This window comes from Perca fluviatilis, chromosome 16, assembly GCF_010015445.1.
Source record: "Perca fluviatilis chromosome 16, GENO_Pfluv_1.0, whole genome shotgun sequence".
Taxonomy (NCBI): Eukaryota; Metazoa; Chordata; class Actinopteri; order Perciformes; family Percidae; genus Perca; species Perca fluviatilis.
Genome location: NC_053127.1, coordinates 21,786,269 through 21,811,823, shown reverse-complemented (window position 1 = coordinate 21,811,823; position 25,555 = coordinate 21,786,269). Strand labels below are relative to the sequence as shown.

At 39.7% G+C, this 25,555-nt stretch overlaps 1 protein-coding gene across 5 annotated transcripts in view; it reads right to left on the bottom strand.

Annotated features, from left to right (window-relative positions):
- LOC120543655 (ryanodine receptor 1-like) overlaps positions 1–25,555 on the bottom strand; it is a 51,274-nt gene that overhangs the window by 10,113 nt on the left and 15,606 nt on the right. The window contains exons 35-80 of one of the 5 annotated variants that reach the window (XM_039776798.1): positions 24,705–24,978; positions 24,455–24,569; positions 24,162–24,294; positions 23,973–24,067; positions 23,762–23,897; positions 23,471–23,657; positions 23,235–23,346; positions 22,992–23,112; positions 22,677–22,846; positions 22,339–22,559; positions 22,150–22,240; positions 21,921–22,061; positions 21,676–21,839; positions 21,502–21,580; positions 20,749–20,838; positions 20,515–20,655; positions 20,340–20,417; positions 20,186–20,261; positions 19,956–20,079; positions 17,056–17,171; positions 16,853–16,920; positions 16,628–16,749; positions 16,453–16,502; positions 16,195–16,255; positions 15,961–16,087; positions 15,720–15,831; positions 15,540–15,621; positions 15,324–15,454; positions 14,909–15,229; positions 14,560–14,800; positions 14,311–14,398; positions 14,117–14,209; positions 13,688–13,702; positions 10,807–10,977; positions 10,588–10,647; positions 10,330–10,464; positions 9,616–9,728; positions 9,395–9,491; positions 9,203–9,312; positions 9,042–9,093; positions 8,870–8,944; positions 5,251–5,350; positions 5,100–5,179; positions 4,942–5,018; positions 4,761–4,834; positions 2,946–2,963 (exon numbers count right to left, since the gene is read on the bottom strand). In XM_039776798.1, coding sequence (XP_039632732.1) covers positions 2,946–2,963; positions 4,761–4,834; positions 4,942–5,018; positions 5,100–5,179; positions 5,251–5,350; positions 8,870–8,944; positions 9,042–9,093; positions 9,203–9,312; positions 9,395–9,491; positions 9,616–9,728; positions 10,330–10,464; positions 10,588–10,647; positions 10,807–10,977; positions 13,688–13,702; positions 14,117–14,209; positions 14,311–14,398; positions 14,560–14,800; positions 14,909–15,229; positions 15,324–15,454; positions 15,540–15,621; positions 15,720–15,831; positions 15,961–16,087; positions 16,195–16,255; positions 16,453–16,502; positions 16,628–16,749; positions 16,853–16,920; positions 17,056–17,171; positions 19,956–20,079; positions 20,186–20,261; positions 20,340–20,417; positions 20,515–20,655; positions 20,749–20,838; positions 21,502–21,580; positions 21,676–21,839; positions 21,921–22,061; positions 22,150–22,240; positions 22,339–22,559; positions 22,677–22,846; positions 22,992–23,112; positions 23,235–23,346; positions 23,471–23,657; positions 23,762–23,897; positions 23,973–24,067; positions 24,162–24,294; positions 24,455–24,569; positions 24,705–24,978 — 5,337 coding nt within the window. Of the gene's footprint in view, positions 1–2,945; positions 2,964–4,760; positions 4,835–4,941; positions 5,019–5,099; positions 5,180–5,250; positions 5,351–8,851; positions 8,945–9,041; positions 9,094–9,202; positions 9,313–9,394; positions 9,492–9,615; positions 9,729–10,329; positions 10,465–10,587; positions 10,648–10,806; positions 10,978–13,687; positions 13,703–14,116; positions 14,210–14,310; positions 14,399–14,559; positions 14,801–14,908; positions 15,230–15,323; positions 15,455–15,539; positions 15,622–15,719; positions 15,832–15,960; positions 16,088–16,194; positions 16,256–16,452; positions 16,503–16,627; positions 16,750–16,852; positions 16,921–17,055; positions 17,172–19,955; positions 20,080–20,185; positions 20,262–20,339; positions 20,418–20,514; positions 20,656–20,748; positions 20,839–21,501; positions 21,581–21,675; positions 21,840–21,920; positions 22,062–22,149; positions 22,241–22,338; positions 22,560–22,676; positions 22,847–22,991; positions 23,113–23,234; positions 23,347–23,470; positions 23,658–23,761; positions 23,898–23,972; positions 24,068–24,161; positions 24,295–24,454; positions 24,570–24,704; positions 24,979–25,555 lie in introns of all 5 variants that reach the window. The other 4 variants (XM_039776797.1, XM_039776800.1, XM_039776796.1 and 1 more) reach the window with 4 other exon arrangements.

Below are 25,555 nucleotides of genomic sequence, written 5' to 3'. Positions count from 1 at the left end.
AGCTCTACATACGTGTGTTTTGACCTGGCAGTAGAATGTGTCTTCAAATGCATCCTGAGTGACCACTTGTCACTGTCGAATCTTACTTCCCTGCTCTGTATGCAAATATACACGTACATCATTTCCGTTTGCATATAGGCTGGTTGTGTGTGAGTGTGTTTATAAATGTCAGTTGTTACTCTCACATAAATCATACATGAGAAACGTGCAATGACTAACGTTAATGAAAAGGCACTATCTGTGTACTGACATAAGGATGTCTACTGACGGGCTGCAGGACGTGTGCAGGAGAAAAAGAGGTTTTTAAAAGTGTCTTTATGTTTTCAGCTGTCAATATGTTTGTAGCTTCTAACTACTAAGTTTAGTTCCTATGTTATATCTGCATTATTTGCAGGAATGTTTTATTTTTTTGTAATATCCTACATATTACATATTACATATTAGTAATAAGTGAATTTCCCCATTGTGGGATAAATAAAGTATTATCTAATCTAATCTAATCTAATCTATTGGTGAATTCAACGTTATTGTATACCTGCAGCTGCCTTTTCCAGCTCCAGACAGCCGGGGGCATAAGAGCAGGCAGCACAGGAATAAAAACAGCGACACATCACCGACAGTATGATAGTAACATCCAAAACACACAATTCACTTTCAGTGTTTTCTGTGACATGGAAAATACTTTGACTGAGTATGTAGTTACGCTCACAGTTGATTAGGCGGTCTCTAATGTGGCCCAGGACACATACCCGTCCTCAATAAGAATGTGGACAGATTTGGCCAAGACCACATCCCAATGTGGTTTGAGTGATCGGATCTCAATGAGTCCTGAGAGTGTGTTCACCTGGACTTAGAGCTGTCCACTTGGGATCCGATCACTCAGATCTGATTTTAAAACCAGGTCAGAACTGTCTCTGTCTGTGTTGTGTTCTAATTACAGGAGTGGGATCAGGTGTGCAGGTGTCGGACAGCAAGCTGCTAATCATGTCCAATCTTCTCTGCTTAAAATACTCAGGGTGCATTTCAATACCCATACTACCATACTATATAGGTAGTATGCCAGAAAAATATTTAGTATGTCCCAATACATAGTATGTCCAATGCAGTATGCCAAAATACCACATGTCCTACTGCATCCGGTCGTTTTTTGCAGTAAGCAAGCCAACATGCTTTTCTGGCTATTCTGACCAACAATCCTCTGCACAGCCGAAGATACTTCACATCAACTAAGCCAGCAAGAGTGCACAGACAGATGACAGCCTGACAACAGCTCATTGACAGAAGCATGCAACCGATATGAGCAAGAGGGTCAAAGTTCAATACGCAATGTTATGACGAAGTATGTACAGTATGTACTATGTAAGGACAGCTGCATTATGTTATGTACTAAAAGTAAAAAGAAAATGTATGCGATTTGGTATGCAGTCCGGGCTTCAACTTCACCACACTGACAGATCGTAGACTTATCTACACAGTTAGTCTTGTTCCAGCTTCTTTTAACCTCTTTGCTTGTTTGGTCTTTTGCTAATTTTTGTCTCCTTCTGCCTGCAGCATTCCAGAGTCCGGCTCCTGCCTCCTCCCCTCTCCTGCTTTGCCTGGAAACCGCACTGGAACAACTTAGCTATCCCCAGCTCTCTGGACTCTCTGTGCCTGGCTTTCCTATGACAGTTCCCTTGCCTTTCCCTGCTCAGCTCCCCAGCTCCTGTCTCACTGCCAGCCTCAACTATTGATATCAGTTTGTTAAGAAATGATCCCTTGTTCCAATTCCTTGTCTCTGCCTATTATATACATACTATTAATAGAAGAAATACAAATGCCTGTGGTCTGATAATGGTCAGATATACAAGCAAATGTCAAACAACATACAGAAGGCATGAGCATCACATGCATAAAGTTAATGTAAAAACAATGTTTTCACTTTTTGCAGTGAAAACATAGAAACATATCAGACATACAGTCACATTAACAACATGTATAAACTAAGTAGACAATAATAATTGTTGCATTGTTGTACAGATAGAAAGACAGCATTAAAGTATTGCAGTATTATACTCAGGGGTGAACTGGTGCATCTGGAGTTTTACTGGTGGCTGATCAATGAACCTGTTCATTTATTTTACAGTTTTTATTAATCATAAAGAATTAGAGTAGATAAGGAAAAATCTGGATTTTTTTAGCAGTTTTATCATCCCGTATATAAAATCACAGCACCATTTTTAAATATTCTATAAATATGGACTGTGTACTGTGTTCGTACTTGCCTGTTGCCTTTTTAAAATCCCAGTCCACCACTGGCTGTAATGAATTCACACGCAGACACATGGACACAGAATCATGCAGCACAAACCAACATTGCTCTAACGCAGCAGAGTTAAATGTAAGAGAGGTTGGGGCATTGTCCATCAAAATATTGAAGGGAATCCAGCGCATCATACAGTTCATCAGAGAAAGAGAGTGCACATTCTTTAGTCGTATCAAAAGTACAGTTAGAGGAGAATTGAGATATTGACTTACAAGATCTTCAACTTGCGTTGAAATTAAGAGTTGGTATATTCAAATTTACCAGATTTGTTTTTATTCTTTAAAGGGTTAAAAATAATGTTCTGATAGATTTGTGTGTAGCCATGTTTCAATGTGAAAAATAGAGAAGAAGTTATTAAGGTTGAAAAATGAGGAACTCCATTACTATTTATCACAATTATTTTTCATGGTTTCACCAACAGTTTCAGTAGTATTTAATGAGCAGAAAAGACCAGATTCCATTCAGTGACTTTTGAAATGAACAAGAAATGTGAAGAGGGTCACGAGCTATGAACATGAAAGATGGACAGTCATCCAATCCTCTCTTCATGGAATTTCAGTGTTAGAAAAAGAAGTGATAGAGCAAGAGGGACAGAGGAGATAAAGAGGAATAAGAGAGGCAGATGGACAGAAACATGATTTACCCCGATCTAGGTTCAACTCTGAGGACCATGAAAGGAGGGACAAGGGAGAGGTGGCAGTGATCGTGGGGAAGGGAGAGAGGATCAGTGTGTTGACAACAGTAGATGACTAATAAGAGATGAGGAGGGGGAGATTAACAACATTCCATGGCAAAGTCATTCAGGTAGAATTTCAAATGAACCTCAAGAATTAGATGAGAAAAGTGCTGAAGTAGGTGAAGGCCAATCAACAAGTCAAACTTAAAGGTCTAATATGCAGTATTTTCCTAAAAAAAACTATGTATAGACCAATACAAAATAATCCCTCTAAATCATCACTTATGACCCACTAGAAGTGTGTAGCGGTGCCTGTATCTGCAGAGACCCCTCTGCCTGTATTTTCTTATTATTTTGCTGTGTGTGGGTTGTTTTCGTCAACAAAGAGCCTTTGGGCCCCAAGTTGGTGTGTAACCCCCAGCCAATAACAGCATGCAACGTGTGCAGCCCGTTCATGTTCACAATACCTTTGTCACCTCAGCGTCTAATACTGATGCGCATTCAGAGCACAGCAGCTCCTCACATCAGACAAGAGACATTAGGAGCAGGGGAAGCGATGTGTTGTGCGGAGGTGTGGTTGTATTTATTTGTGCTTTGAAAATTACCGCCGGGAAACAATCAGAAAATAAGGTTTTATTCCTCTGATTATCTACTTTGTTCTCGCTGACGGCAATCCCTCTCTTCATTTACTCTCTAGCTCGCTCCACCACAACTGCTCTCTCACTCTCTCTCTCTCTCTGGCTCCTTGAGCCGGGGAGGAGGGGCCAACTTTGAACACTTTGTATACAAACATCGGCAAATCCTTAAATCTAATCATTTAACAGTTATCCAAGTGTTAATATTTAAGGTTAGGGAACTAATCATTCAATTAAAACAAAATCATGTGTACAATGAATGTTGCAGATGGAAAACATTTAGAGGAAAATTATTAATCAATGCTCAGAATGTCAATTTATTAATTCATGTCTTATCTTGATTTATTCATTTATTTTATATGTTAATGGTGATAAGGCATATTCCATATTTACAGTAACTAAAAAAACATCTCTTGACCAGCCATTATTTGATTTGGGTTCTTCGTTTTGACCATTCTGAATCACTATAATGTAAGATCTGATACTGGATAGAGCAGAGTTGTCTGCTCCATAATTATCCCTTTAAAATGTATATGATGTTGCTAAAAAATATTGCTGTTTTTAGCACAGGTTGTCTCTGATCTACAATCCTCTTACACATGTAGAACCTATTTTTTAACCATAAGCATGATTTTGAATTAGTTTATGTTTGCACAGCTGCCAATCCTGTGTCACCAAAATGTGTGCTGCAAAGTGATATGACATTTTAAAATACAATTGCATGAATTACTTTTAGGTCATCTGTTTAGATGATGAAGGGTGTTAAATGTAGTCCACGTTGCAAATGTTGTTCACTTGAGTGGTATCATTACTTGTGCTGCTGGGTTGAAATCTCACCTTTCAGATTTACTTTGAATGTGTTTACTTTGTTGTTGTGATCTACAGTATATGCAATTGATTCCTCATTCAGACAAAATGTGTGCCATCTTCACTTGTGTCCCCTCGCTGGTGATTGTGTACTTTATTGTGAAATGAAATGGGTGAGGTAAGTGTATTTAAAAATGTAGCCTGCACCTTGAAATGATGCAGATAATCTATTACATGATAATATGAAACAATGGCTGTGGTGTGATGTCTTGCCTGCTGTATTTTAAGCCCTATTAGTTGTGAAAAAGTGATGTGGATGAAAAAGAGTATGAATACTTACTAGTGCCCTCCTCGGAAACCATGCCCAGCCCCTCTGCCTTGTTCTGCCTCTCAAAGGCATTTAGATCCAGGACACTGCATTGATCATAAAAAACATTTTTAGATTTGCACTCTCCACTCTTTATATAAATTTACTTTACTATTGAAAAGTTGAAAATTGTGTTTATCGATTAAAAACTGACCTGCATGTCTGCATCAATGCCTGGATACTCAAAAAGAAACCTACGTCCTTCTTATCCTTCAAGTACTCCAGCATTTTCTGACAGAAAAGGGGGGGGGGGAGGGTAATCCATAAAGTAACTTCAAATTAAAAATGACGAAATGTTTTCAGAACACATACCCGTTGAACCTCACAGTTTCCACCGTTAAGGATCGAGATACCCAGCTTAAGGGTTGTAGTCACCATTGGTCCAGTCTCACCTACATGAAAACATTTTTAAACTTGGTGAGGGTAAAGTCAAATGTTGACTGAAGATAGGGAGCAAAACTACCTTTGCAGGCACTGATCATTTGCAGGACCATCTCTGCAGCACCGCGATTATGAAGTCTGGACTGCTGGTACAAGAGCCTTTGTTTCTCCATTTCTTTTTCCTGTGGTGGACACAAACATTATGAGCATTTGGTCCTGTTATATTTCACACAGAGAATTTAAACAGATAGAGTGGACTCTTTCAGGTCAGATATTTAATGAAATATTCAGTTACAGTCTAAAATACACCAGGACTGTGTTGCATCAGCTATTCATAAATCCATTACTAAGTTAGAACGTTAAGTCCTTTCTAAGTTCTTATTACCTACTAGTTTTAAACTAGTGTTTTCTTAGCTAGTCTTAACTAGGAATGTGTAAATCAGATGCTAAGAAACATCTATAGTGCTGTTTAATCAAGAGCAATGAACTATGTAAACAGGAAGTCACTGTATCATCACAAGGTAGTTTGTGTGAGTTAAGCAGTATATTATAATAATAATAATAATAATAATAATAATAATAATAATAATAATAATAATAACAATACAATTTATTTATATAGCACTTTTCTTAACAATGTTATAAATTGCTTTTACAAAGGAAATAAAACCAGACAAGCCAAATAAAATGAGAATAAGGCCAAAGGACATGAGCACAGAGGAAGATCAAATAAAAGGAATTAAAACTGTATTAATAAAAACATATATTAAACATTTACAAATGCTTTAACAAAGATACATGTTTTAAGCAGAGATTTAAAAGAGGCCAGAGGCTTAGTGTGTCTGAGGGCAAAGAGTTCCATAGTGTGGGGGCTCTAACAGCAAAAGCCCCATCACCCTTTGTCACAAACTGTGACCTGGGATTAACCAGCAGGGCTCCATCCACGGATCCTAATGGTCGAGAGGGCACATACCAGGTCAATAAATCAAGAGATATATTTAGGAGCAAGGACATAAATGTGAAGGTGTTCAAACTGACTTCCTAACCGTAGCACATGCCTTCAGATGACAGGCGTCCCTGTGAAGCAGTATCTGATGGTGTCCAATCTAATGTATTAAACTCAACAACCTTTTCGAAACTTGTTAAGATAAATCTTTTGTTGAGAATCTTATCTTTTTAAATCCAGTGTACAATTGGTGGGGCAAGCAATGAAACTTAAGTTAATTTGGTTTTAGAGAAAGTATTGACACTCCACTTAATAAACATTTAAGAACTATGCTAAGTTTGATCTTACTAACAGCTGGTGCAACAGGCTTCAGGTGTTTAAATGTAAAGAAAGGTCGTCCATTCTATCCATTCATATTCTCGATTTCAATTCACATTCACTCTTCATAAGTCCCTAACTTTTGAATTTATTACGGTCTAATCTACTTACCTTTTCTTTTTCCTCAAATGGTCCATAACTGTAGCATCACGCATCTGATCTCATCAATTGTTAAGTTAATTAATTCTGTGAATTAACTATTGATGAAATCAATTTTATGTCATGCTTTTTCAATTTATTTTATATCAAAATATTCTGACGCTTAATGCTTAATTTCTTTTATATTCAATGTGCAGTAACATTGTCTTTTAACAAGCATTTGCATTATGGGTTGTTACTGTCTATTCAAAATACCTGTCTGACTCTTGCACACACTCTGTCACCCCACTTTATTAGTCATGGAGTTGTTACTCTACTTCTTCACGTTTGCTGGATGGAGCAAGCGTTAGACTACAGGAAACAGCCCCATTTGCTTTAGCATTTTAGCCATATAGTTTGTCAAAGTGTCTTTACTGCAGCAGCCCTGCAAATAAGAAATGTTGAACAAGAGCTGTAATCTCTCTGTATCAGAGATATTTCTTGGGTATTTCATATTAGTGTGCCTTTGCTTTGAGAAATGGTTTTGAAATATTCACACAATGGCTCCAAATGATCATTAATCTCTACTTGTGCTAATGCACACTTCTTTATTTAACATATTGAGCCAACTGGGAATGAAATGCTCTTTTTTAGAAAGAAAATGGCAATCAAATAAATATCTCTGAATTCGGAGGACAAATTGACATTCTTTGTTCAGCCACATAACAAATCAATTTGCAGCATCCCACATTCTGACCCTAAAACACCCCCCTCCCCTCCCTCCCTTCCCACATCCAACCCCCCTCCCACCCACCCACATATGCCTGGTTATGCTCTACCCACTATGTGTTGTGCAGTTGGACCTCAAAATGAAACCTGATTCTGAACTATGCAGTGTATGATATATGTAACTTTTAAAACTAGGAGTATGTGTATGAATATATAGCTTTTAACACTGTTCTACACTGGCTTTCACTGTAGTCTGTCAGTACGCTATGTGAGTGGGGGAAGGGAACATTGATCAGTAGCATTCAGTTAATGAAGACTGGTGTTATGAAGGTGAGAGGGATTACATGGAGCAATGGGGAAAGAGACAGAAAGACATCGGACAGATATATAAACTGGGAGGAATGACATCACTAGTCAATGAGTTTATGTTAAATCACATTCACAATCATTTTTAATAGAAATTTGAATGGCCTTTAATAACACATCCAATATCATCTCTGGCCGTTTTGTAAAGTCTTTTAGCTTGTCTAACTCCCCAGTTTGATATAAGCCCTCATACGTTTTGAAGGCATTTTTTAATTTATAAATATTTTTTAGTAGTTTAAAGCAACAATACGTGTGGACAAAGCACAAAAGTTGATTATGGTCAAACAAACAAAAATCTTTTATAATAGTTCAGCTCCAGCTGCTTCTAACATTAGAGTCAGCACTGGGTGTCCCAATGAGTGCAGTGTCCGACTACTAAACTTGTCACATGGAATGTAGAAAAGGTCAGCACAGTGACAGCTGGTGTTTCCTATTAAGGTAAATCATAACGAACTAAAAACCCAGTCCACATTAATTCTATGAGCTGAGCTGAACTAGAGGAATGGACAGTATGGTCGGCTATGGTGTAACAACAAAACCTTTGAGCTACATTTTTCTTACACATTGATTGAGTTTCATAACTTTATCCAAAGTGGTTAACATTGTCCATCAAGCTGAGTTGATAACTGATTTTGAAGTGAATTATTATTAGTGTGATGATTAATATTAATATTATTAGCAATGAATATTGTTGATGTTAAATTAAATTAATTTAATCTAATTAGACCCAATCCAGATTCAAGCACACAAAAGTGTAAACAGGACTAAAAAGTCTTCTAAAAGCAGTAAATGGTACATTTAAATAATTACAGTGCTTGTTAAAATTGGATTGTAATAACATGTTGTCCCAAATTGTAGTGAGTTTGAAAAGATTAGGGTACATATAGTAAGTGATATAGTAAAAAAAAACATCTGGATTGGAGCTTTACGTTTCTAAATCAAGCAACTCGCAATGAATGAAGCAGAACATACTAACAGAGGAGACAGAACACAGACAGAACAGACAGAGGTAATGAGACAAAACAAAGAGAGAGAGAGAGAGAGAGAGAGAGAGAGAGAGAGAGAGAGAGAGAGAGAGAGGGAGCGATGTGCTTGTGAAGTAATGTTCTGATGATGACGTCACTCAATGCGTTGAGAGCTACCGCTCCACTGTGTTCCTGGTCCCTAGCCCCTGGCCGCCCATTACCAGTTCTGACTGTCGCACCTCAAAGGGCATCTCATCCTCAGGACTTTCCTCCATTTCCTCTCCCCCTTCTTCTTCCTCACCAATATGGCAACTCTAAATACATGGAGAGAAGAAGAAAATAATATAAGCGTTTCGAAGTACATTATGCACAAACCTCAACACATAGTCAAAACCCTTTGCAATGACTCACCTTTGCCATAATATCTGCATATGCCATATAAAGATGATCTGTATCAAGTTTACTGAAATGGAGACAGAAAAAACAATTGGTAAACAAGGAATAACATGCCACCATGTGTTGATACCACATTCCTGCATTTTCAGCGTTGTAGCAGCTAGGACCTATCTAACCTCTTTTCTGTCAGAGCGGTACGACTGAAATGCAGAATAAGCTGGTGGAGGGGGTCTGGCTTTGATTCTCTTTCCTCCTCTTCATCTCCTTCCTCTTGCTCCATTGCTTTCTGGGATGTGCAAGGAGAGGAAGGGTAAGTAATGGCCCAAAAAAAAACTTTCAAGATGAAACAGATGTGAGATGACACTCACAGATAAGTCATCTATCATCCTGTCTTCAAATGAGTAGCCCTCAGAGTGAAGCCAATTGCGTTTGTATCCCTCAAGGAACATGTTTGAAGCTCTGTGCCTGCAATGCAAAAAAAATCAAAGCAAAAAATCAAAACAACAAAACTTTCATACATCCGCTGTAGTTATTTTGTGAACACCTCATACTGTACATGTCAGTTCTGACCTTGATGTAGCTTCCTCACCTTGGAATGTTGTATAGTGGTGTCATCCTAAAGCAAGCGACCACAGCCCTGCGTCTCTGCTTGGACAACAGTTTGTGCCACACCATCTTCTTGGATTTAAATGGATGCTCCGTCTGTACCAGAGAAGGAAGACATTGGCAGTGTGGCCAAAATAATGGTATCTATCTATGGTAACTTTTTTATGTCCAGCAGGTCAGAGTTGTTAATTTTTTTGAATGTTTTCCCTCCAACATATGCACCACATTAGTCTAATATTTTAAGCACAGGGGTCCTAACCATATTTTTGAAACCTGTAGTTGAGTAAAGCTTAAGGTTAAGCGTTGCTGATGTTTTCCTCTGATTTGTTCTTTTGGAAAAAAGTGATTGGTTCTTATCGCATTAATTACTGAGATTTCTAAACAAATTATTAGTTTTTTTCTGTATTGTTAATGTGCTTGTAAAGCTGCAAAAACATTTTTTAACATCATAGCTGCATATTGTGCTTGTACCAAACTACAAAATATTGAGCAATTTGTTTATCATTTTCACATACACATAATAGTAGAATGTTTTTATCTAATTCAAATAATATGTACGCAACTAGTAAAATACAACCTTATTTTTGCAGAGCTACTTCCATCTCTGTCAGAGATCCTTTCTCATACTCATATGTGCTGGAGCGACAGTATGCGTCTACTACAGTTAGTACTGGTATGGTTGAGAATGGCAACTCACCACTTCAAGGTGATAGAGGACAGCAGAAACCTCCTGCACTCTCTTGACCACTTTCAATGGAGCGTCAGCATCTTCCGCCTTCCCTGCCATCTCCTTGTACAGGGCCATCTGCCAGCGCATCGATGGGTTGTCCACCTTTTCAAAAAACAGGGATACAGAGCTTTCTGATATGTATTTGTGACTGATTATTTATTATCACACATCTGATTCCTTGGAAGTAAATACAACACAATTAGACTAACAGTCCAGGAATGATACCTTGCCCTGAAGATGAAGGTTGTTCTGCAGGAACTCTCTTACTTCTTCATCAGTGTCTCTCTACAAAGTAAACAGTTGTATCAACCATTGTCCCCCTAAGAAGGGTTTGGGAGGTAAAACTGTTATGGAATGGTTACTATACTACAGTATTTAACATGATACAAATCAGACAACAGATGTTTACCAGAATCAAGTTCATTCAAAGTCAGAAAAAACTACCAAAGAGTATCGGATCTTGGCCAAGTTGATAAGCTCCTGATCAGCAGGAGAACACATGTTGAGGCCTATGGGGAGCATCTTTTTCAAGGCAGCCACTATAAGTGAAGTCTGCACAGAGTAACGATCTCCACGTTTTTTCTTCTTCGTACGTTCGGTATCTGAGCCTCCACCCTGAGAAAAGGGACAATAACCAAAAAAACATTCACAGTATCTCATAAAATGGTATAACAAGACAGTTACCACTGCTTTGTATCAAATACATTTACAGCCTTGATTCAATGCCACGCAGTCACTTTCATGGATATAAGCCCTCATTAGTAATTAACATGTTTTCCCTATACTGATAGGAATGACTGCCACACCACAATAGCAAAAATGCAACTTATTCTATGCATATGCTACTGTACATCATACAAAGTAAATATAAAATTTAAATTGATTACAAACCTAGGTGATTGTTTTAATTCTAACTATTGAACATCATCCTACCTTTTAGTAATGACTAAGCACTATACAGTACGGCAAGCTGCTCATTATGCGAGTATGCAAACAGTAGGTCTCTCCATGTAGAAATACCCAGGATTCTTATTAAACATGTTACTGTTGGTGTAAAGAAAAAGTAAGTGCCGACATTTGAATGTCTATTTTCTGTTATTCCCCAAATATAAAAATCATTGTTTCTCTGAGCTCAGACTGGTAAGTAGAGGGTATAGTGAAAATGTGTGGGCAAAGTGGGGATATAGATGTCACGGGAAAGGGAAGCTGAAAGGAATGGGTCTTACAAAAAAGTAAATCAGTGAAATTGCATTTACAAAACATGCAACAGGAAACAGATTTCATTCAAGTGACAACCCATTCAGCATTCCATGAACAGGATAAATAGCTAAAACAAACTCCTGTTTTTCTCTAATTGTGAATTCAATTTTGCAACAACAGCAACAGCAGCCCTTGGTGAAATATTAAAATATTAGATGAAGTTACAGAACAAAACTCTTGAAATTAGAGTTAGACCTATTAGTAGCAGGCTGTTAAAATCACACACCTACTGTAAAACAAACTGTCTATGGTATATGTCCCTGTGCTCCTTAACTCCTGCTCTGTTACTGTGATAGTTCAGTCCTTCTGTTATCTGCTCTTTCTGGAGTCCTCTAAGATGTGCAAATGTATATAAGAGCATAAAATATATGAATGCATTTTGTAATATGAATGTTTAGTCTATTAAATGCATGCTCTATGAATAGGTCACAGGGTATTTCTATTTGAGCCATAGAAGTGTAGATAACAGGATCACACAGTAACAGCCACCTCACAGAAAAGCATAGAGTGCAAATATTCTGGACAATTTTTGAGAGTCAAATAGGTAAATCTAACAAAATCCTAAGTCGGTTATAATGGTGTTGTTAACAGCCTTGTAAAATGGCTAGATATTACAGGTAGGTCTGTTAATTTATTAGACAATGGAAAAGCGAACAGAAGAGGCCAGTTACAGGCTTTCTCTCAGCAATCTTTTCATTGTAGGTGTTTGTTGGGGTGTCATTGTCAGACATGTACAATTAAGTCATTCCCAGAGGCCCTACACCCTCCTATCTAAGTTTAATAACAAACACTATCAGCGCCAGTTGTACTAACTAGCCACGGCTTCAATTAAGTGCCAGACGCAAGTGTGTTATAAAGAACTAGTTTAGAGGAAACAGGGTGCAAAGCATTTTGGATAATAATATAAATAATAAGTCTGAATTAATGTATTGCTTAGGTTCATGGTCATTTTGAGCACATTTTTAAGAGGGAACCCAACAAATGTTTCAAGAAATCTGCTTCAGTGACGTTAAGCATCAAGTCATGTGTTAGTGTGGATACTAGGGAGTGTAAAGGAAACTAAACCATGATGTGCCATGGCATTTCCAGGGAGGAGAGAAGAAAGAGCACAGAGAAGACTAGCATCATCCCCTAGTGGCAGAAAGCTGCATTACAAAAGCTACAGGTCAACCATCCTTCAACGAAAAGAAACAAAAGACATACTAGAAGACTCAGACTCAACTATGATCAGAAAAGAGCAAACTCAGTGACAGGATGATGGCACTGCGCTCTCACTGCCACATTGGGCTTGGTGTAAAGCCCAGTGCCATGAGCCCAACTCTACTGCTGAGTACTTTCATCAAGCGCCTCCAGACTCCCCTCCTCACACACTGGCAGGACTGGGGATGGCCCGCAGAAGGGGCCTGCCCATTTGTCCAGTGATCCTTTATGAGAATAACGTGTGTTTTTTCCTAGTGCATATTCATTACAGTTTTCCTTATATATACTTTTGCACTAGTTAAAGTCTAAGTAGACATATATCAGTAGTTTTGTGTAAGACATGGACTGATCTAACCTAAGACCGTGTGTCGGTACACAAGTGCAGAGGCTTGTACCCTGGGGTATAGTAATACTGTATAATAATAATGTCAGTGTAAGTGGATCCGAACTCCATCTGTTGCTCCTTAGAAGAGACTTCTGGCTAGGATTTTCATATTCTATTAATATATGTAACTATATATTTATAGCAATGACAAATTCTCAACTGAGTTTTGTTCCACTCTTACAAGACTGCAAAGTATGTATAACTAATCAGATAAACATTTTTCTGTACATGCATGTACAGAAAAGGCATTTGTCACTGGCACTGAATTAGTTGTCTCTGTCATGTCTCTCTGAATGAGAAATGTGCACGTCTTTATGAGTGTCTTTGCGCACGAGTGAATAAGTGCACTTGTGTGTTGGTGGATGTGTTAGAGTGGATGTGGATCAGTTGTGCCAGTGTGCTGGAGAGGTTGATGAAAAGCTCCCCGAAAGTGAGGTGCCATGCGGTCAGCACAGCGGTCGTGCAGGAACAAAGTCTAACCTCTGAGTCCCCGCCCTGGAAACCCAGCCGCAACCCAAAAGAAGAGGACAAGGGACAGCCAAAGAGAGAATATTGTTAACACAACTGCTATCGTTCTAAAATTGCGAATTAAAATCAAACCTCCAAAATGTATGTATCTATGTTTAATGTTGTTTAAGTGCCTTTCTACTTTCGATTGATTTGCTGGATTATAGACTGTAATACAATATTTTGAATTTCCTACAGCTATGCTATGGGTAATAGTTTAATAAATTACCATTTATAACTGGCTGAAAATGTTTGGTAAATTAACAAAATCTTGAAATAAAAATAAAGAACAACGAGGCCACAGAAAAAGAAACACATAATGTTGTTACACAATCGCCTGAATTGAGACTCGACACGATACCAGCCTCACTGCAGCACTGGTTCTGCTTTTCATTAACTTACCTTGCTCATTTTGCTCTTGCTGTCAGCAGTGAGGAATGACATGTTATTGATCTCATTCATCACCACAAAGTTCTGTTCCTCTCGTTTGAAGTTCTACAATAGAGAGAGAAACATACGTACAGTAGGAAAACATACAGTAAAGGATGTGGGCTGCAACAAATGGCTGCATTCAAAGGCCAAATTAAAATACTTACATGAGATTTGGACCAGAAAATAAAGACCTCTCCAACCATTCGGAAGAGCTCTTCTGCATCTGGGTCTGGGCATGTCAGCCATCTTGCCCTGTAGCAGGACACATTACTTTAAAGCTTCCCAAAGTCACAACAAGCTTGGCTAATGAACAATAAATGAAAAGACAAGTGCATTATGCAAATTCTGTCAGTACCAGGCCAGATTAACAGTTCAAAACTTCTAATATGTTGGTGTTAGTAATTGCATTGTACCTGTTGTTGTCCACGTAGCGAATAAGTAGAGGATAAAGGGCATACAAGTCTCTGCAGAGGACAGCAAACTCATCACGTATAGTGCCATCTTCCTCATCCCCCTCTGACTTTCCCTCCATCCGCAAATGATCCTCTTCAGCAACCACCTTTGAAGTGCGTTTCTTCAACTTCTCCATTGTTGGGATGAAGTGGGACTTGAGCATTTCTGGCTTTGCCCTGCTGACAATGGGCTGTGAAAACACTAAAAGAGAAAACAAATTGTGTAATCACACTTCACCTCACTCAGGTGTAGACTGTGACTCATTAATAGTGAAGCCTTAAGAATTAAAAGAGTTAAAAAAGTGCTTACCAGCCAACCTCTTCATCCAAGAGGCCTCATCGATACCCAAGTTGTTGACAACAATTTTCATGATGCTGCCCAGCAGCTGATTAAGGTGTTCTGATGTGACATCAGTGCAGATCTGGCCCTCCATCTCAGGGAAGTTCTCAGTTCCTCTCTCCCACCAGCGAGGCAGATAGTTACACAGCATGGGCAGGGTGATTTCAATCACATGAGGCATCTCAGTATAACGAGCCCCTGACTCTGCCAAGTCCCCAATCTCCTTTAGCAGAGCATCCAGCTCTGGAATGTCTGGACATAATTCCTGGACCTCATTGGGAAGGCCCAAGACTTCACAAGAAAGATAGTGAAAAAAAATTAATTCAGAAACAAGACTTTGTCAGACAGAAAACAAATCTGAGGAAATGTAATGTACTGCACTCACTGGCCCTCTCCCTGGGTGTCTTTGTGGTGTAGACAGAGAAAGCGTTGAATTCATTTAGATGGGGCTCTAAGTAGGCCACTGGCATAGCTGCTGCAAGGTGAGCCAAACACTCTCCAAGAGCTGGCCTCTGCCTGTAAATGTAAAGGAGAGTGCAAAAGGATGCTCCCAAGTACTACTTCTAAATATAGATTTTAATGCATGCAGATATGGAGTTACCTCTCAACATGTGGATTCTTGACAGTACCAAGGGAGTAGATGCTGCACATGATGCGATAGCATGACATCTGTAGATCGTCCACTTTATGCAAGCAACAGAGACAGGTACAGCAGTTTCAGGATACATTAATAAATAAACACATGTAAAATCAGAAATAGTACTAACGTGAAAGCACTCACACATGACATCATCTCCAAACTGATGCTGAGCAATGTGATCAAACAGGGAGGTCAGCACTGGGAGCAGGGCAATGGTTGTGTAGTTAATGTTCTGGGACACACCTTTTACTTGCTTTAAAGGAGAGAGGCAGCACATGATCATGGACTCAGGATATTTAAGGTCCTATGTTTAACAGATCATTTGAAACAGTCAGGGATTAATATGTGCAAGACCATTTCAGATACTGTGTACTTCTATTACCTGATTACCCTTGGATACTTTGCCCAGTTTGAGGTTCTCTACCATCTTCTCTATATCATCAGCAGCACTCTCAAAGAATGACCGCAGCCCTGCTTTCACAATCTCAGGCCCCGACTTCATTACTGTCCTAATCAAGCAAATAAAAAAGATTATAATGAAACACAAAAACATTTATAGCAAGTATTAATCTCAATGGCATTATGCACCTTGTGAGAAATTTCAAAAATACTAAACCTTGCATCCAATGACCGTGCCAGAATGTGAAGACAGTTAACAATTGCTGAAGCGTCCGTTCCTGCACATACAAATACAGTTCTGCTGATATGATGTCTTTCATCGAATTCAGATCACTGTGTACACATACTGTATAAAACAAGAGCATCTGCACTCGCCCTTACCTGAGTGATGGAAAAATACACTACAGTCACATATGAGAAACACAGAAAAGAGTGAAAAGATTCAGAAAGATTGATGTTGAGAATGACATCTTACCAAAGAGAGAAACTCTGTGCCTCACCAGAGCAGACATTTTACAGAAGATACTATGATGAGAAGAAAAGGACAGAGAAAGAAAGGAAAAAGCAAGAAAAAAGAGACACTGATAAAAGGGGGAAAGTAATATTTGAAAATGTGTGGGTTATACATATTTATATAAAAGAAAGATCACCTTGCAATCATCTCCTTCTCCTTATTGGAAGAATGCCCACCACTACCCAGAACTTTTGCAGGTGTCGACAAGAAGTAGAGGCAGTGGTTTTTGAAATATTGGTTGATTAGAGGCATCAAGATCTGAGAGAGAGAGTTTTCAAAGAGGGTTTTCACACTTAGTCCAGAGATAAGGACAATTTGGGTCTTCAAAACTGTGACCACTTATTTTACACAATAGTCTCACCTTGGCAAAGAATTTGATTTCCTGTTCATGAGGAGACTTTTCCACTCGTCCACTGCTTACCACAGCCTCTGTGAAACACATTGCAAAATATGATAGTATCACAATAACATTGGAAACAAACAACTATGTTGAGACACACAGAAATGTGTTATTAATTCTATCAGATGTTATAATATATGTTCTTCATTCTTGCCCCACAGTACCAAGATGAGCGATGAACTCCTGGGCAATTTCCATCCATTTCAACAGCTTTTGCAGGAAACCATACGCAAATCTCTTCTCGATGGATGAGATGTCAGACTCCATATCTTTCAGGCCCCTAAAGTGAAATAGAGTTTAAAGCTTTGTACTTTGTACTTGAATTTAATGAAATATATCCCCCAACTTCAATACTGGTTCCCTTATAGTTAAATTATCATAATATATGGTCATGTTGAAGGTAGATGCGGAGAGTAGCCTTGAGCAGGTATTAACACTCAAGGTGAGGCAAAGGTGATGTGAAAAAAATGATGGGCTTTATTATCAATGACCCAAGTAAGGTCCATAAGAAAAAATGACAATAGAAAGAATTAACAAAATTAAGGAAAGTAACCAAAAAGCACTTTCAAAAAAAGATAAAATTCAAATTGACTTAAGTCAAAACAATCAAAAGTATAAATACACCACTATTCGCTATAGTAGACCTTAAATCAGGTTTAACGTGGAGATCCTCCAGCAGACTTACGTCCTACTACCTTCACGTATACTCCAGCTCTCCTCTCCTGAGCAAACACATGGCCACCCTATATAGCCTGACGCCACCCCTCAAATTGGAACATACCAACCTGTAAAACTCAGGGGTGGCTCAGGTGAGTAGGCCGTAATGGCTTCATACAGCACACATAAATATACAACAATCTAAATAGATACAACATATAATTTATACAATAGGTATTACCATTAACCACAGCCACAAGGTATCTTGTTGGCTGTAAAATATAATACACCACAAGTCATGTTTGTGACAATCTATAGCTTTTAAACAAACCATGATAAATGCATTTAGCTAAGCTTATCAAATAGTAAATCACCGCAGCAATAGAGGTTAAACATTTGTGCACAAAACTACGGGATTAATACAGGGAATTCAATAAATGACAGACAATATAAAACCAGTATAAATAACCGGACATAGACAGTCAAACAAACATGTACAAGCAACATTCTTCACTCAGTCTTTGAGATTAAAACAGGTAGCGCATCGCTACCGTGACGGCAGCCATGCGCCCCGTCACACACCCCCCCCCATAAGAGAGAGCGTCCCGAGCCATCACAGGACGCTACAGAAAAAGTCCGACACAGAAGTTGAGCCCCCAGTACCTCACCGGAACTAGGCCCCAGGGACCGTACAACCCACAGCATAACATCATGATCACGGCCATCTCCAGCAACGCCAACACCACCAGCCCCAGCGAGGAGATCAGTCGCGCTGGAACCCAAGTGGCGGACTGTCAGATGACACCCGGAGAAGCCAGCCGGACGCTGTAGGCGATGACGTCAGACCGCTCCCAGCTGATCCCGATACAGGCCTCTGGGAACGATACCCAGCGAGACATCCCGGCGTGCAGCCGCCAAACGTGTAACGGAGTGGCAGGTCGAAACGCCGCCCGCAGCAGGAAAAAACCGCTCCGACGGCGTCATGTCCTCCTTCCCGGTCCGCGCACCCAGCGCGAAAGGGCCACGCCACATCACCAGCCAGCGCGTCGTCTGGTCACCCCCAGTCAAGCACCATGCCGAAGCCCGAAACAGCAGCAGGCGGGCCCCGGAGTTCAACCGGCCTAGCGTCCCCCGTAGCATCAGGCCACAACCCGCGACGTAGGTCGGTAGGTGAGGAGCGTCCTCCTCCCAACCCTCGCGGAGGAAGTCAAGCGGCCACTGAACCATCTCCAAGAGGAGCCGTGCCTCCGCCGTCATCATCAATAGTCACTCACCGAGTGCTGCTCAGACACTGGTTACCCGTAAACCACTGCCACCAAATGTTGAAGGTAGATGCGGAGAGTAGCCTTGAGCAGGTATTAACACTCAAGGTGAGGCAAAGGTGATGTGAAAAAAATGATGGGCTTTATTATCAATGACCCAAGTAAGGTCCATAAGAAAAAATGACAATAGAAAGAATTAACAAAATTAAGGAAAGTAACCAAAAAGCACTTTCAAAAAAAGATAAAATTCAAATTGACTTAAGTCAAAACAATCAAAAGTATAAATACACCACTATTCGCTATAGTAGACCTTAAATCAGGTTTAACGTGGAGATCCTCCAGCAGACTTACGTCCTACTACCTTCACGTATACTCCAGCTCTCCTCTCCTGAGCAAACACATGGCCACCCTATATAGCCTGACGCCACCCCTCAAATTGGAACATACCAACCTGTAAAACTCAGGGGTGGCTCGGGGGGAGTGGCCGTAATGGCTTCATACAGCACACATAAATATACAACAATCTAAATAGATACAACATATAATTTATACAATAGGTATTACCATTAACCACAGCCACAAGGTATCTTGTTGGCTGTAAAATATAATACACCACAAGTCATGTTTGTGACAATCTATAGCTTTTAAACAAACCATGATAAATGCATTTAGCTAAGCTTATCAAATAGTAAATCACCGCAGCAATAGAGGTTAAACATTTGTGCACAAAACTACGGGATTAATACAGGGAATTCAATAAATGACAGACAATATAAAACCAGTATAAATAACCGGACATAGACAGTCAAACAAACATGTACAAGCAACATTCTTCACTCAGTCTTTGAGATTAAAACAGGTAGCGCATCGCTACCGTGACGGCAGCCATGCGCCCCGTCACAGGTCATAAACAAAAACATAAAGTGTTACCTAAAACTAAAAATACTTTCCTTGCTGTTTCTGTTTTTTTGTTATTCTGTGAGTATTTTGAAATATAGTACATAAAGTACTTTATAAATAATACATTTTTGCATTTTTAAAGCACTTCTATTACATTTTAGCAGATTAAATGAAAATTGATTTAAATAGTATGAAACAAATAGAATCCCCTGCTAACTGTATAAATTGCTCTTCTGCATTATTACCTTGTGACAGCATATCCATTGAGCTGCAGGAACTTGAGCAGCTCATAAGCCTTCTCTCTATCCCGTGCTTTCTCTTTTGCTGTCAGAGTATCATAAGGCACCAGCAGAGGATGTGTTCCACCTCCTACACAAATGGGGGCACAATCAAAACTTCTGAAGAAAATGGACATAAGCCAAATCTTTCATTTTCCATATGTCTAGATTCCCTCCTCCAAAAAAAGATATCTAACCTTTGCCCTGCAGCTCCAACTTTTTCTTCCGTCCCCAGGTGTTATGGTAATTTTCTGCCAGTTGCTCTGCCATAGACTGTGAGCAGATATAAACTATGAATACTGATCAAATGCTATGCTATATGATTATAGCACAGAAGGTTCAAACATGTACCTGCAGGTCTCTTGAAAGAGCCATGTGTGTGATATCAATGGGCTGCGGACTGTAGCCATGGCTTGGGTCATAGGTTGCCTAAAACAGAAAGAGTTATCATTATATACTGTACAAAAAATAACACTGCCGTGACAACATTATTAAGTATTAGTACATTCATAGAACTGCTTTATACCTGAGCAGTCTGTGAGATTTTTCGTGATACTGCCTTCTTCTTCTCTGACTCTTCGTCCTCTCTAGCTTTATCTAGGTTCCATTCCCATGCAAGCATGGCTTTGACTGACTCTTTGATTGGCCAACGATAGATCTCTTTGTCCTACCAGAAAAACAAATGTCTGTGTGATCAAAAGCAGGGACAGATGAAGTAAAAGTACAGGAAGATTTAATGCACAGCGAACCGTGAACCTACCTTCTCTGAGAAGGTTTTGTATGGTCTGAGCATGGGATGAGTTTTTGCATTTTCATCCAGCACCTCGCCATATGACCAGTTATTCTGGATCTGAAACATACATACATAAACAATATGTGTTACCACTGTCATTTATGCTTACAAACATAATGGCTTTCTTCTTAAAGTGCTCATTTATGCTCATTTTCAGAATATACCAGAATAGGTTTATGTGGTTTAATTTTCCGAAAACATCATATATTTGTTGTACTGCCCATTGCTGCAGCTCCTATTTTCACCCTGTGTGTTGAGCTCTCTGTTTTAGCTACAGGGTAAGGCATCACACTTCTGTACCATCTTTGTTGGGAGTCGCACATGTGCAGTAAGTACTGCTAGCTTGTCAGCTGCAGAGTATGAGGGCGTGCCATGCTAGCAGCTAGGCAAGCATTATAACGTGTGTTACGGAAGTAAAGGCTGGACTACAATAGATCTGTTTGGAGCAGCTTTTGAACAGTGTTTTCTCTGGAAGATGGTAAGTCCCTTTGGGAGGACTTTGGGCTTTTTCACTTTGTAAACCTATAATGTGCACAAAAAAAGATATATAACGTAATAAAGGAAAGGGAAAAAGCCAAAAAGCATAATAAATGCACTTTAAGTTAAGCAAATAATGTATAGCTGTTCTAATTAAACTAACCCAACATGTTGCTCCTGAATTAGCTGAGGAATAGTATTAGATTATTGTGAATGATTACAGTGAGTGAAAACAAGTTCTACCTTTTCAAAGGCCCATCTATCATGTGTATATTCAGCATATTTGTTGATGAGGGGATCCAGTCTCTCAGGGATAATAGTGCTGTGGTTGGAGAAATAATCAGTGCATTTAGCTTTAATTATTTTACAGAGAGCTACTTTATGCATTGAAAGGCATAATGACAAAACTCATCTTACTTTGTGGTCTCTACTGGTTTAGGATCAAAGTTTCCCTCTGCATCTACTGATGCTTTTTTCTCTGTTTTGGAGGAGTAGCTGGCATCTACATAGTCAGGAGGAATGGCTCCAGCAATGGCGCAGATGCATGGCATTGCAATTTTGAAAATCTCAGCATCAAATTTCTGAAATCACAATAACAATGTATTACAATATGCCCATACACCACCAATATATTAATAATTCTAATATTGCAGGAGCTCCACCTTGTGTGCTAACGATTCAAAGATCCCCCAAAACAGTTTGCGGGTCAGATGCAGCTCCTCTTCTGATGCGACTCCAAAGTTGGCCCAACCATTAGGGAGGCAATAATATTTCCAACAACGCTCATAGTGATTGGTCAAAAGCTGCATGATGCAAATAAATGAAAGTGAAAAATAAATACTAGAAGAGCATGTGTTTTAATAATTTTAAACTGTTTAAAGGTCCTCATACCTTCAGTGGCATTTTGGCATACTCATTGAGAATGGGCACATCAAACACCAGCCGTCTTAGCAGGTGCTGAAGCATGGATGGGCGTAGATGTCTGAAAGAAAGATGAACAAAGATAAGTTCAACTATAAACCTGGCTATATTAAATTACATTAGAAAAAACATGTTTGCCCTTTGAGAGGTTAAACTCACTTGCACAAAGCCATGAGGCACTCTTCAATGATGTCTCTTTGGGCCTTTGTGAAGGCTCGTCCACGAGACAGCCGGTAGATTGTGTGCAACATTGAGTCAATCATTATGGCTCGGTGGTCACTGCCAGCAAAGAGCGGGGCACACTTGGTGATTAGTGGTAACACAGCAGAACACAGGTAGCGGTTCAAAGCGAGGGCCATCTCTGTGGTGCTGAAAGCAACCTGTTGAACAGAAATTCTAGCAGTGAATTAAGTCCAACAGTATGTTTTTAATCCTGCTCTGCACTCCTCCCCAAGGACCATATACAACTGTATGTTTGTAAATTGTTTGAGGCTTACCGTGTCCAGAGAGGCAGCAGCCCTCATGTCAGGCAGAAAGCCCACCTCCAGCACATGGAGCAGGAAATCCTGGTTGTCAATACCATACACTCTATCCAGAAACAGAACCATGGGAGCCTTGTGATCTGGCACAAAACTAGCTGACATCTTTGGTTCTATGATGCTGTTGTCTAAGCACAACATAAAGAAAACATTTTGGAAAAATCATTAACAATATTCAAGTTGGACAGAAGTGATCTGATGGCAGTGGACACTTTCAACACTAACTAAAGGCACTTAACTTCAATAATTTTATATGTTTTCCCAAGTGTTTACCTTTTCCAAATGAAGGAATCTGAACAGAAAGGCTGATGACTCCCACCAGATCTTCAATAGGGACCAGAGACCTCAGGATGGCCCTGATTCTCAGAGCCTCACCCTTACCGGCCTGGATCAACTGTAGAGACAAAAGCATGGTTTTTCAATAAAGCCATTTTCAAATAGATTTCTTACATCTGTATCTTTCTTTTTTCTCAACCTGTTTGATAAGTCTGGTATGGTAGCTACTAAACCGCTTACGTGCATCTCTGGAGCACAGCGTCCAAGCAAGTCAATAAGGGCAGAGTAGAAGGACATAATGGCATTTCCCAGGTGCACCCTGTTCTCCTCGTGCTGCTCCTCTCCCCCAAACCTACCAGAAAAAATAAAGTGGCTCTATATCTTTCTGCTACAGCAACACAGAGGAGATAACGCACACTTTGGCACGTTATTAAATACCATAAGAAGGCCTTCAAACCAAAGCTAAGAGCTCTTACATGGGAAAGCGTCTGTCTTTCTTAACACTAGGGCCATCCCTTGCAGGGTCCTCTGATATTTTGATGGCCTCCTCGATTGCAGCCAGCAGACCATTACCCCCCTCACCTCTAAGGGCTGGACCAAAGCACTCAGGCCTGCGAATGAGGAGACGTACCACCACATTGGCATTCTCTTCTACACTCTCTCCTACAGAAGGGGAAAAAACAAAGCATTATCTGATTATAAGGGAGAAAACAGATTATGGGCATTATAATTAAATATTGCTTTGTGTAGCAAATAAAAAATCTGACCATTGACAAATACAGCAAAACGAAGAAAGTCAAGGTATTTCTCTCCGCCACAAGGATTCCAGCCAATGTCTGGGTAGCCTTTAGACAGTAGCATTGGACAGCTCTGAAGTCCACATCCAGCTAAATATTTCACCACCTGGAAAGATAAGTGTATTTCCATGACAAATAATTTTGCACAATGCTTGCTTTGTACGTATTGATTGTATTTTACCATTTCAAGGTCCTGCTCTTGGAGAGCCAATGCCAGCTCATTGTTGTCAATACAAGAGGCTGCAGCTACGTCCAAGGGGGTGGAGCCCCGCATTCCTAAAGAACAGCACATAATGCCCAGCTTAATCACAGTTCACAAATCCACAATAAATCATTAAGAATAATGCTGGAACTCAACAAAAAAAATCACCAAGACCGATGCCACTGTTTTGGAGAAGGTAGCTGAGGTGGTCAAACATAGATCGTTGATTTTGACGACTGATGCGGCAGAAATAGCAGAGAAAACGGCAGCAGTTTGTTACCACTCGAGGGAATCGGATCTCCTATTGGAAGGGAACATGTTACAAATGTAAAGTTAAGTAGCATTACATTGATCTTATTGTCTATTTCTGTCTATTACTTGGTGGTAATATAAAGCAAGGTCGATTTGTATACTGTATTAAGCAAAATTAGAATGCAGTTGAGTGGAATAAAAAAACATACCTTTGAGTCCCCACCGCCAAGTACATTAACCATGACCTCCATGACAGTTTCATGCATCCCCAGAGCTCGCATCAAGTTGGGGTGCTGATAGAAAACTTTGTTACTCATGATGTTCCTAAGGAAGACAAACATTAAGTTGTTGTATAGTTTCTGTCAATTATCCAAGAATTTACTTCAAGGCAAGATATTATATTTATTGTCCCAGAGGGATATTTGTAAGGCCAGATATTTAGAATAAAATAAAATTAACCCGATGCTTTGAATCATAAGCCTCTCTTCTTCTGGACCCATCTGGACAATAAGCAATGAGCGGATCTGGCCCAAGCACTCCAGCAAGTCCATGGTGTCGTTAATTGACACTGCGTTGATGGTGTAGGCCTTGGGAAGGGCACGCATGAGCTCACCCAGCCCATCATACTGTCTGTGAAGGAGGCTGAACATCATACGCACTAGCTCAGGGTTCTGGATAAATGACTCCTGGGCCCAATGGATCATAGTATGGGATATCAGCTCCTGCAATGTGCCTGGCAAAGTACAAAGAGTAAAAGAGATATTTTACTGAACTAAATCCAGCTCTGTGTCATGGTAGTGTGGGCAGTGTTTAACTTCCCTCCCTGGCAACCAGTGCCTCAGATCTCAGCGGACCTCCACTGCTCTGCTCCATGCACTTGCACCAAAGAGATAAGCCAAACACTTCAACTAAACACACAGCCCATAAATATGACACAGAGCTGCTTTTCTCCAGGCAAATATTCATACACACTAGAGCTGTCAAAATGAATGTGATATTAATGAGTTAATGCAAATTCCTATTAATGGCACTATTATTGTTGACGTGCGATTAATGCATGTGCATTCTGTGATTTGGGCGGCTCTGTAGTTTTGGAAATCTGGAAGCGATGCAGCACTCGCTGTCACAGCACATTATTTTGAACCCAGTGTGAACTTCGGAACTTGAAAAATATCCCCTTTAAAGTACATTTAAAACGGATAAAAAATGTGTGATTAATTTGCGCTTAATCGTGTGTTAAAGCGATGGTTCGGAGTAATTTCACCCTAGGGTCCTTTGCACCATGACCTTGAGCCAAACAACCCCTCAGA